This window comes from Dendrobates tinctorius, unplaced genomic scaffold (assembly GCF_039654945.1).
Source record: "Dendrobates tinctorius isolate UK_male_01 unplaced genomic scaffold, ASM3965494v1 ptg000008l, whole genome shotgun sequence".
NCBI classification, from domain to species: domain Eukaryota; kingdom Metazoa; phylum Chordata; class Amphibia; order Anura; family Dendrobatidae; genus Dendrobates; species Dendrobates tinctorius.
The window spans coordinates 32742501-32755863 of NW_027361676.1; the positions used below are offsets into that span (position 1 = coordinate 32742501).

The 13363-nt window shown below is 42.8% G+C and overlaps 1 protein-coding gene across 1 annotated transcript in view; it reads right to left on the reverse strand.

Annotated features, from left to right (window-relative positions):
- NAF1 (nuclear assembly factor 1 ribonucleoprotein) overlaps positions 1–13363 on the reverse strand; it is a 124108-nt gene that overhangs the window by 65133 nt on the left and 45612 nt on the right. Inside the window, exon 3 of the mRNA XM_073576852.1 lies at positions 5028–5163. Within this exon, the coding sequence (XP_073432953.1) occupies positions 5028–5163 (136 nt within the window). The remainder of the gene's footprint in view (positions 1–5027; positions 5164–13363) is intronic.

Genomic DNA, 13363 nt, shown 5'->3' on the forward strand with positions numbered 1-13363 from the left:
TGCTCGCGTCGCTGTGTACCTTAGTTACCAGCGTGCTGGTGACCAAGGTAAACAGCAAGTTTCTAAGCACCGCGCGGCACTTAGAAACCCGCTGTTTACCTTGGTCACCAGCTCCCTGCATCAGCTCGCTGGTAACTAAGGTGCACAGAGGGTTTCCAAGCGCTGCGCGGCGCTTAGAAACCCTCTGTTTACCTTGGATACCAGCGTCCAGCTCGCTGGTCTCCCGCCTGCCACACGCAGCGATGCGTGCTGGCCAGCGGGAGACAGACGATCCAAAAAAAAAAGTCTTGGCCATTCCAGCACTATCAGCGACACCCGGCAGGGGGGCCGGTCGCTGATACCTGTCACACACAGTGATCTCGCTGGTGAGATCGCTGTGTGAGACGGGGGCTTTAGTATCACTCTAGGAAGTCTCAGTGGGTGTCAGACTATTTGAATCTGGACACTATCTTTAGCCAGACATACAATGGGAGAAAAAAGGTATTTCATCAGCCACCAATTGTGCAAGTTCTCCCACTTAAAAAGATGAGAGAGGCCTGTAATTGCCATCATAGGTAGACCACAACTATGAGAGTCAACATGAGAAAACAAATCCAGAAAATCACCTTATCTGATTTATCAAGATTTATTTTGCAAATTATGGTGGATAATAAGTATTTGGTCATTAACAAAAGTTTGTTATATATCCTTTGTTGGCAATGACGTAGGTCAAACATCTGCGCAGTTTAAAAAAAAAAAAAAAAAAAAAAAAGAAAGAAAAAGAAAAAAAAAAAACACAATAAATCTGCAATAGGCCCTTATGCTAAGAAACAATGAAGTTTTAAATTGAAAATATTGATGCAATATACAGAAGTGTGAACAAAGCCAAACTTTGCCTTCTGCCTTACACAAGACACCGAGATGTGAAAAAATTAACTTGAAAGTGAAATTAGATTATTCTACAATCTTGGAACTTGTTTTCAAATGGAAAAGTGTGCACTCCATAAACAGGCAATATATGGAGACAAAAACATGAATCATAAATACAACATTATATTAATAACCTGAAAATGCAACACTCAATATAATTGCGGCAGAATGACAGCCCTTCTCCGCTGAGCGGAAGAGGCAAATGTCCCCTGCTTTAGTGATTAGTATCTGTGCTATAACTATGGACTCGGCAATTACTCAAATGATGTAAACAGTTTAATTAGATAATTAAGTGATAATGGCAGAATAATGGCTTCGTTATTTTCATACAAATACTACAATTTTGTAGATTTATGATAAACACAGATACTTTGGGTTTTTAAGTCTCAACTTTTATGTTCACTTCAAAAAAATACATCAAAAAGGATATAATAGCAACATGTTCAGAAAGTACAAACATACAAACCACTCATACCTTACTAAAGTGGAATCGGCAACAATAAAGCGAGATACTGTATATAAACTAAAAGAGAATCTGTCCCCAGGTATACGCTTCACACTCAGAGCAGCCTAAAATAGGGACAGAGATCAACAGACTCCTTTACCGGGCTACGCGCATTTGTTCCATCTGCGGCAGCTCAAAGAGTCCAGTCAGCGATGAGATTAGGATTATTCCCCCAATGTCATTGATTAACAGCTCTATGCCTACACTGTGCATGGGTAAAAAGATGCCAAAAAATGGTGAGGGGAAAGAGGGCAACGATAAGGCTATGCTCACACGTTGCATTTTTCCTGCAGGCAAAACCTGGCCTATTTTCATTAAGACACTTGCTTAAAAAAAAAAAAAAAAGCAGGTATTATTGCATTTTTCCCTGCATTTTTGTTAGGGTACGTTTGTTTCTTTTGCATCCTGATAAAGATTAGTGCATTAAAAAAAAAAAAAAAAAATCTGATTCTACTTCATCAGGTTTGGCACCAAAAACGGATATCTGCATTTTTTTCTGAAAGAAGTGACATGCTGCAATTGCAAAAACCATGGTATTGCACAAAATCTAGAGGGAAAAAAAAAAAAAAAACACGTGAAATCGCAGACTTCGCTGGTACTGTAACACGCAGCTGAAAAGCTGCATCAAAAAATGCATTAAAAACATGCAACACGAGAACATAGCCTAACCATAGCGCTAGAAACCCCTAGTACTTCGTAGCAAAAGCTGACAAAGAGGACCAGCAGATAAACCTGTATTTATCAAAGCAAGAAGCCCTGTGACACAGTGATGGAGTCAGGGTCTCTGTCTCATGCTGCTCCCAGAAGTGGTAAATGGAAAGAAAATGAACTGGAGTACAAGTTGGTATGCATGTATGTAGAAGCATGTTCACACTGGCCATAAAACACTTACAGCGGGGTATTTTTTCATTTTGCTTCTGTCTTGGGTTAGCAAAAACCTGCTGACAAGTTCTCTTACAAAAAAAAAAAAAAGTTATGTAGACAGTTATTTTATTTAAAACATGTAAGTATACCCCTAAGGCTACTTTTACCCTTACCGGGTGTTTTGCAGCCCATATCGCCGCAATTTTTTCTGCGGCCCCATTGATTTCAATGGGGGCCATGTCCGTACGCCATGAAAAAGATCGAGCAGGCTCGATCTTTTATCACGGCCATATGGCACACCGTGGATTTTTTGCGGGCCGATTTTGCAGCCCCATAGAAATCTATTGGGGCCGCAAAAACATGGCAAGTGTAAAAGAAGCCTAAAGTAGAGGTCCACAAACAGCGGTTCAAGAGCCACTTTCACAAAGCATTGGATATAAAAGAGCTTTTTAAATTTTGCATTAAAAGAATTTTCCCTTAATACATTATCTTGAGATATCTGCCACCAGGTTTAAGCTACCTCATCTGAGAGCAGATTTTTAACATATTTATTAATGACCTTGTAGGGGGCATAGAGAGTAGAATTTCAATATTTGCAGATGACACTAAATTCTGCAGGGTAATCAATACAGAGGAGGACAATTTTATATTACAGGAGGATTTATGTAAACTAGAAGCTTGGGCTGATAAATGGCAAATGAGCTTTAATGGGGATAAATGTAAGGTCATGCACTTGGGTAGAACGAACAAGATGTATAATTATGTGCTTAATTGTAAAACACTGGGCAAAACAATCACTGAAAAGGACATGGGTGTATGGGTGGACGACAAACTCACATTTAGCGGCCAGTGTCAGGCAGCTGCTGCAAAGGCAAATAAAATAATGGGATGCATTAAAAGAGGCATAGATGCTCATGAGGAGAACATAATTTTACCTCTATATAAGTCACTAGTGCGACCACACTTAGAATACTGTGTACAGTTCTGGTCTCGGGTGTATAAGAAAGACATAGCTGAACTGGAGCGGGTGCAGAGAAGAGCGACCAAGGTTATTAGGGGACTAGGGGGTCTGCAATACCAAGACAGGTTATTACACTTGGGGTTATTTAGTTTGGAGAATCGAAGGCTTAGGGGTGATCTTATTACAATGTATAAATATATGCGGGGACAGTACAAAGACCTTTCTAATGATCTTTTTACTCTTAGACCTGTGACGGGGACAAGGGGGCATCCTCTATGTCTGGAGGAAAGAAGGTTTAAGCATACTCACAGATGCGGATTCTTTACTGTAAGAGCAGTGAGACTATGGAACTCTCTGCCATATGATGTTGTAATGAGTGATTCCCTACTAAAATTTAAGAGGTGACTGGATGCCTTTCTTGAAAAGTATAATATTACAGGGTATATACACTAGTTTCCTTAGTGTTGCGTTGATCCAGGGAGCTAGTCTGATTGCCGTATGTGGAGTCGGGAAGGAATTTTTTTCCTCAATGTGAAGCTTACTGTTTGCCACATGGGTTTTTTTTGCCTTCCTCTGGATCAACATGTTAGGGCAAGTTAGGATAGGATATGGGTTGAACTAGATGGACTTAAAGTCTCCCTTCAACCTTAATTAATTAATTACTATGTAATGATGTAGGGTTTGAGACTCAGATTCCAGTGATGCCTCACTTACAGAGCTGCTTGCTGCAGTTTTCATAAAACCGTTTTATTTACTGCAGGTTGACCAAATCTCTGAATGCTGAGCTCGGTAAAACCTCATGCACACCGCTTATTGACTGTTCTGTGAACACTGTGCATAGCCAGAAAGCTGTCAATCTGCAGTGGGAGGTAGGGTTATGCATGGTTCATGAATATGGAGGACTACATGTCAGCAAGTTTACTAGTCCTTACTTGCTAATAAAGTCATAATATAAAAAAAAAACAAAAAAACAAAAAAAAAACCACACGAACACACGCCTGAGCTTCTCTCCTTGGGTCTAGTGCTAGCCCCCCTACATTTTTCCGTGCATCAACTTTTGGATTCCATAACTCCATCATTAACAATGGTGAGCCAATTAAACCTTTTCACACAGAAAGGCTTCAGCCCTGCTGTGTGTAGCAAAAATGCTCACTTGTTATTAGCATCGGCAACAGGGTTCATAGCATTCCGGCAATGACAACCACAGGTGGACTCATGTGAAATCATATGACAGGGGCACTGATGGGTGGAGCTAGGGACGCGCTTCTGGTGCAGCAATGTGAAATGCAGCTGTAAGAGATTGACAGCCTCATTTCACATGTTAACAATTGTGGGTGGATTGCGATTCCATCCACGGCTGTTAGAGGCACATGCCCGCTTGAAAAGGTGCGGGCTCATCGGCGGAGGCCACATAAAAACAGGGGTAGGCGAACTATGATGTAGGCGACCTATGAAGTTAAGGGTGGTTTAATACACCCACAAGGGGGAAAAAAAATCCAATTCTATTTTGACATTCTTCACTTGGACCAGACATTCTAAAAACGTGCCGAATTCATTAATGTGACTCATGCTGGAAGATTATTATACCACCTTTTGACTGGCTGACTCTAGCACTGAGAAGTCCTACCTTTATATTTCTCATTCCTTTTGAATCCACTTTTTACTATGGCCCAAAAAATGTTACAGAAACAAGAAAATGATGCTGGTTTTATCTTTTTTTTTAAATAAATGTGTGAAACCAATAGAAAACTGTCAAGACTGTAAAATATTGTGAAAGTATTTACTCACAGTCACCAGTAGCTCATCTTTAGTCTTCAAAGGCACATCATTGTTTTCTTGTGGTTCATCAAGTTGGAGCATTGAAGATAGAGAAGACGAAGATGAGGATGTAGAAGATGAGGAGGATGAATCGGAATCAGTGTCACTGAAAACAAAAACTGACTATTAGGACATTTCTTTAAACAATGCAATCATGTCTGTAATCAAATAAAAAAAAGTGTTTTACAATTTTTCACCCCTTTCCGACATCGGGCGTAATAGTACGGCGATGTTGAACTCCGGCGGAGAGCCTAAATTTTTCCCAACACATGTCAGCTGTTTTGAACAGCTGAAATGTCCCTGCAATAGCCGCGGGTGGAATCGCGATCCACCCGTGGCCATTAACCAGTTAAATCGGGCCAGAAATCCGCCCACTGGAACTCATCATCGCCTGTATGTAGCAGAGCCGATCGGGTTATGGCAGCTTCTAGTCTCCCATGACTATTGAAGCATGCCAAAAGTAAAAAAAAAAAAAAAAAAAAAAAAATATATTATATATATATATATATATATATATATATATATATATATATATATATATATATATATATATATATATATTTTAAAAGTTCAAATCACCCCCTTTCGCACCATTCATTCAAAATAAAACAATGAAAAAAAAAAACCACACATACCTGTACTGTATGTATCGCTGCGTTCAGAATTGCCCGATCAATAAAAATAAAGGATTAACCTAATTGCTACACAACGTAGTGAGAAAAACAAAGTCAACACGCCAGAATTCCATTTTTTGGTCGCCGCGACATTGCATTAAAATGCAATAACAGGCGATCAAAAGATTGTACCTGCACCAAAATGGTATCATTAAAGGGAACATGTCACCTATTTTGGCCGCTAAAAGATGCGGCCACTGCCTTTCAGGGCTTATCTACAGCATTCTATAATTGCTGTGATAAGCCCCTGGTCTGACCTGCAAGATAAAACTTATTTTTCTTATTATACTCACCCATGAGAGGGGGGGCGGTCTGATGGGTGTCGCAGGTCCGGCGCCTCACATCTTCTTGCGATGCTATCCTCCTGCTTGCATTGTCGCTCCCCGTCATCGTGCTCTTACGCAGGTGCACTTCTTTCACTTCTCTGCCCTGTTGACAGAGCAAGTACTGCAGTGCGTAGGCACCGGGAAAGTTCAGAGAGGCCCAGCTCCTGCGCACTGAAGTATTTTACTCTGCCCCCAACAGGGCAGAGAAGCTCGCCTGCGCAGGAGCACGATGCCGGGGAGCAACGATGCAAGCAGGATGACGGCATCGTAAGATGGGGGAGCTGGACCCGGACCTGCGACACCCATCGGACCGGACCACATCGGACCCCCCTACCCCAGTAAGTATAATAAAACTTATTTTTCTTATCTTTCAGGTAGGTCCTGGGGCTTATCTACAGCATTACAGAATGCTGTAGATAAGCCCTGAAAGTCGGTGGCCGCATCTTATAGTCGCCAAAAGAGGTGACATATTCCCTTTAAAAAAGTCAGCTCGACACGCAAAAAAAAAAAAAACCCACACCCAACCCGAGATCATTAAAATAAGGAGACGCTACGGGTATCGGAAAATGGTGCAATTTTTTAATTTTTTGCTTTTTTAAACAAAGTATGGAATTTTGTTGCACCACTTAGATAAAAAAAATAAAAAAAGAACCTAGACATGTTTGGCGTCTATAAACTCGTAATGAAGAGGAGGATGAATGAACTCATGGAGATCAACATCCGACAATGCGGAGACACCATCATGTGTTTCTCAACGCAGTGATTCTAGAGCACTGCCCCCATCCCTTATGGGAAATATGTAAAACATGCAAAACAGAAGCCGCGGAGACACCATCACGTGTTTCTCAACGCAAGCAATGACCAGCCAGGTCTTTGCCCGGGAAGGAACAACCACGGGAAGGGCAGTCTCCAATGAAGGAAACCACCTATGCCAAAACATGGTATCCATCCACATACAGCTGTTTCGGGGTATTGCCCCTCATCAGTCTGGAGTAGGAAACTGGCTAGTAGGAGCAATGCCTAGTAAAAAGACTATGAGGGATGGGGGCAGTGCTCTAGAATCACTGCGTTGAGAAACACGTGATGGTGTCTCCGCATTGTCGGATGTTGATCTCCATGAGTTCATTCATCCTCCTCTTCATAGTCTTTTTACTAGACATTGCTCCTACTAGCCAGTTTCCTACTCCACACTGATGAGGGGCAATACCCCGAAACAGCTGTATGTGGATGGATACCATGTTTTGGCATAGGTGGTTTCCTTCATTGGAGACTGCCCTTCCCGTGGTTGTTCCTTCCTGGGCAAAGACCTGGCTGGTCATTCCTTGCGTTGAGAAACACGTGATGGTGTCTCCGCGGCTTATATTTTGCATATAAACTCGTAATGACCTGGAGAATCATAATGGCAGGTCAGTTTTAGCATTTAGTGAACCTAAGAAAAAAGCCAAACAAGTGTGGGATTGCACTTTTTTTTTTGCAATTTCATAACCGTTTTCTGGTACACGACATGGCAAAATCAACAGTGTCATTCAAAAGTACAACTCATCCTGCAAAAAAACAAGCCCTCACATGGCCATATTGACGGAAAAATTAAAAAAAAAAAAAAGTTATGGCTCTGGGAAGAAGGGGAGCGAAAACGAAAACACCTCCGGGGTTAATATTTGGAAATACATGAACATCACAGCTTCTTTAGGACTTCTCAGAAATGCGTGTTGAAAGGCTGCAGTAGAGGCCAAGATTTTACATTTTGTAATATTGACCAGACTTCGTGGAGCCGTACAGTGAATTTATCTAGTAATCCAGAGTTCACTCTGCAATATGCTGCTCGGTCAGGACAGAGTCAGGGCTTCCTCCCGAATAACTCGATTTAAACTTTCCCCTGATAAAGCAGACTACATTATTTTATCTGGCCAAAAAAACAGACCAGAAAGGGAGATGAAGTGAAGTGTAAAGTTTCATATTTTGTACTAGAGCCACAGAGACAGGGTCCCTATACAAGAACTGTGTTATTTGGCCCTCTACTTAAAGGGAATCTAATGACATAAACCTCACAATCAACTGGAGCGTGACAAGGAGAAGCCATCTGGGAGCCATGCGGGACAAGTCATGTCTCATCTGATAATCCGGGGCCTTCTTTTCAACTTAATATTTTCTCTGAAACGCAGCTGCTTTTAAGAGTTTACCATACTTTGCTGCAATTGTGCACCCAGTCTGATTTATGCAGCCAGTTATAAAAGGCAGCATGAGTCTAGTGACAGGTTCTCTAACATACATCACCACTACCCTGTTGTAGACACATCACAGATCAAACATTCGACAAACGCATCACGCAAACAAGACAGCGCACGCAGACAGGCACGGGATAGGAATTGGTTACACATAAGATAAGCACAAGCACTGTCATCAATGCACAAGTCACGTTAATCACACTGATAAACACTTCCCAGATACAGTGCTCACCTTCAGGCTGTGTGCCCACGTTGCGTTTTTTTAAGCGCTTTTACCGTGATTTTCGGCATGAAAACGCTGAGAAAACTCATACTGAACGCACCCCATGCATTCCTATGGCATTCCGCACATGCTGTGCTAATGGTGTGTTTTTTTCCACGGCGGAATCACATCGCGGAAAAAAAGCAGCATGCTCATTCTTTTTGTGGAATCGCCGCGATTCTGCAAAGAATTGCTGCGATTCCGCACCCAGAGGAATGCACGAGATCCGCTTACTTCCCACATGTGGCTATGCCCACCATGCGCAAAGTGAGCAGCTCATGTGCGGATAGTACCCAAGGGCTGGAGGAGAGGAGACTGTCCTCCAGGCCCTGGGTACCATATCCCTGTAAAAAATAAATAAATAAATAAATAAAAAATGGTGTTAGATTCACCTTCCGGCGTCCCACACAGCCTTCCCGGACCTCAGCGATGCTCACGTTCCCAGTAATGCCTTGCGAGTCCTTTGATGATGTCACGGTCCCGCGATACTGTAGCGGTCACTATTCCTCGCGAGACCGCTACAGTAAAGCGAGACCACATGTTGGTCTCGCAAGGCATTACTGGGATCGGGAGCATCGCTGAGGCCCGGGAAGACTGCGCGGGACGTAGGAAGGTGAGAATATCACGATTTTTTATATTTTTTAGTATTTTTAACATTCTATCTTTTACTATTGATGGCGTATAGGCGGCCTCAATAGTAAAAAGTTGGTCACACTTGTCAAACACTATGTTTGACGAGTGTGACCAACCTGTCAATCACATTCCAAGCGATGCTTCAAATCGCTTGGAAAGTGCTTGAATTCCGCACGTGAAAAATCGCAGGAAAAACACGATAATAACCGTGAAAAAAATCACGCAAAAATTGCGCGGAAGACGCGCTTTTCCTGGGAAGGAGTCCGGTTTCAGGTTTTAAACGCTACGTGGGCACACAGCCTCAACAAGATCAACCTTTACAAATTCAAGGCTCCGTCTCCCATGATTAAGCCCCACACATCAATGTCATTAAACACACGAGAATGGCCAGGAACGTACCAGGTCTATAAGTTGTTGCATGCCTTGGACAGAGAGCCCAGGTATTCCTTATCGAAATGTAGTTTGGATGGCTCCCCCATCCTATCCGTGCGCTATCGGCTCAATATACACACCTGTTTTGTACGTCTTATCTTGCTAAACTTAATGAAGCACTCCCATGAACTTTTTTCCCCCTAAATCTATGTATACACTGTAGCGGTCAGTGTATTAATATAATCACATATTGCAAAATTGTTACCCTCTTAATATGTTGCAATCATATTATATTGCACTGTGTACTTACAATTGGTCATTTTGCCTTTCTACCCAGATACACCAAGGTTACTAACCGGAAGCCGATTTTTCCAGAAACCATGACAGCACACCTGAGAGACGGATCCGCCCAGCCACGACAGGAAACCTATTATTTATATAGCGCCATTAATTCCATGGTGTTGTACATGAAAAGGGGTTACATACAAAGTAATAGATATCGTTTACAGCAAACAAACTTACAATGACAGACTGGTACAGAGGGGAAAGGACCCTGTCCTTGTGGACTTACATTCTACCTAGTGAAATAAAAGGCTCTCCCAAGCTTCAGGTTGGGTTACAGAGCATGAGAGGACCTCAGGGTAACCTACACAGATAACCAACACGACATTATATAAACAAAAAGACACCCAAACTATAGTGCACACCCAAAAGGTGATAAGGAGGAAATATACTGGTGCTGTCTCAGGTTCCGGCAAAACTAGCTACCGGTAAGTAACCTTGGTGTTTTCCCTTCACCCATGACAGCACACCTGAAAGATTTTTGGAGAAATTAAACACCTTAAAGGAGGGATCACCGCTTGCAGCACTCTTCTACTAAAGGTCAAGTCAGCAAAGGATGACAGCTACAGTCTGTAGTGCTTAAAGAATGTACAGGTGCATCTCATAAAATTAGATCATCTTCAAAAAGTTAATTTACTTCAGTTCTTCAAAACAAAAAGTGAAACTCAGTCATTACAAACAGAGTGATGTATTTCAAGTGTTTATTTCCGTTTATGCTGATGATTATGGCTTGCAGCCAATAAAAACCTGGAAGTCATTATCTCAGTAAATTAGAATACTTTACAATACCAACTTGAAAAAATATGATTTTAAAATCCCAAATGTTGGCCTATGAAGTATGTTCAGTAAATGCACTGAATACTTGGTCGGGGCTCCTTTGGCATCAATTACAACATCAATGTGGCATGGCATGGCGGCAGTCTGTGGCATCATCAACATTAACAGAAAGCATCACTCTGTTTGTAATGACGCTAATATACGAGCTTCACTTTTTGCATTGAAGAACTAAAATAAATTAACTTTTTGACGATATTCTAATTTTGTGAGGTGCACCTGTAGTTGGTGAGGACAAGGTAGCAACCTTACAGATCTGATTAGTTGATACCTCTGACTTTTCTGCCCAGGAGGTAGCCACAGCTCTGGTGAGGCGAGCCTTGATGCCTTCAGGAACCGGAGAATGACTCGCAGAGTAAGACAAACTAATTGCCTCCCTGATCCATCTGGCAATGGTACTCTTAGACACTCCATGCCCCTTTCTGCTACCTTGGAAGGCTATGAATAGGGATTGGTCGTTTCTGCACTGACTGGTCATTGACATATATTCTAACATGGACCCTCTCACGTCTAAGGTATGGAATTTTCCTTACCCTTGATTTCTTGGGTTATTACAAATAGAGGGCAAAGTAATTTCCTGACACCTATGGAATTTAAGAACCACCTTGGGGAGATATGTCGGGTCAGGCCTCAGAACAATTCTGTCAGCATACAACTGTGTGTAGGGGGGCATATAGACAGGTCTTGTATGTCGCTCACTATGCGGGCTGATGTTAGGGCCACTAGCAACACTGTCTTAAGCATGAGAAATTTTGCAGACAAATCCAGTAAGGACTCAAATGGGTCCCTAGTTAGCGCCTCTAAAATTGGGTCCAGGTCCCATGGAGGAAATATTGGAACTATAACTTCCAATACTACAGGATTTTATAACTCAAGACACCCATCTATTTGCTGCTAGGTTGCAATCATACAAGGCACCCATGGCTGACACCTGCGCCTTGAGTATTAGTTGATAACTCTAGTTGCAACCCTGACTGCAGAAATTCTAGAATGGCCCCTACCGGGGCTTTATCCCCTAAGAGCTGCCCTAAAACTCCAGGAATCTTTTCTATGTTCTACCATAGATCCTTGATGTAATTGGTTTCCTACTTTTCAACAGAGTGGAGACTAGCCCTGGTTGGAACCCCTGCAGACTCAGTAATGCCCTCAAATTCCATGATGCTAGATGGAAGCCCTTCACTTGAGAGTGGCACACCGGTTCCTGGGTAAGAAGGTCCGGGATCTCTGCTGGAATCCATGGGTCGGACACGGACATTAGCTTTAGAAGGGAGAACCAGTGTCTCTTCGACCAGAATGGAACAATGAGACTTACACTCGATTGATCCTCCCTGATCTTACTCACGACTGCTGGAATCATCACTATTGGCGGAAATTCATAGGCCATCCTAAACTTTCAAGGAATCTGAAGGGTATCCACTGTGAATGGATTCTCCTTTGGGTTTAACGAACCAAAGTCCCTCACTTTCGTGTTGGGTAAACTGGCAAACAGATTTATCTCCGGCCACCCCCCATGCCCGCACAATCTGCTGGAAAATTTTGGAATTTAGAGACCATTCTCCCTGTCTCAATTTCTTGCTGACTCAGGAAGTCTGCTCTTGCGTTGTCTATTCCCCTTATGTGAAGTGTCGTAAGGGACAGTAGGTGTTACTCTGCTAGCTGAAGTAGGATGTTTGCTGCCAAGATAAGGGTATAGGACCTCGTCCCCCCCTGGTGGTTAATATAAGCCACGACTGCGCGATTGTCCGACATGACTCGGTCATTGCAAACCTGGAGGAAGGGGAGAAAGTTTCTCAAGGCTCTTTCAAGTTTGAACCCTGATCCATTTCTAGAGACCAGGTCCCCTGCACGGGGTAAAACCTCAAATGTGCCCCCCATCTGGTATTGCTCGCAACTGTTGTAATAATGTCCTCTATTCGCCTTAACCACTGGACCCAACGACAAATGCTTTCTTACTGTACACCAAGACAGGGAGTCCCTTTATTGCCAAAGAAAGATGTACCATATTTTTTGGACTACAAGGCGCACTTTTTTCCCCCTCTTATAGTCTGGATGTATCGGCTCTTGCTGTGGTGGGGGAGTGGCATCGGCGGAACATCAGGTCACTGAAGCAGGAGCCAGCTGCTGTGGCTAACTCTTGTGCCACTGCAAAAAAATAAATATTCACTGCATTCCACGCCCATGGGCGTGGAGGGCATTGAATATTGATTTCTCGTTAGCATCCTGGTATGATTGGCCCCCCCCATCCCTGTCCAGGTATGCATGGTCCCATCAGAAAACATTAAAAAAAAAACAAATCATTACACTTACCTTTTCGGTGCTCCCTCAGTGTCCTGCTCCATTGACAGCATCTGCTTCATGCTTGTACGTAGTGCATGGCAGGGACGTCATGCGCTGCTTGAAAGCAAAAGGACACCAGCCGCTACTTAAGAGAAATTAATATTCACCTCTCGCCATGGGCGAGGAGAGAGGTGAATATTCATGATCATTCCTGCCAGGGTAGGGATGAGGGGGCCATGCCTACCAGGCTAGAGATGAGGGGGCCATGCATACCATTATGGGGATAAGGGGGCCATGCGTATCAGGATGGGGATGAGGGGACCATATTTACCAGGATACGGTGTATTAAGTACAGAATTTG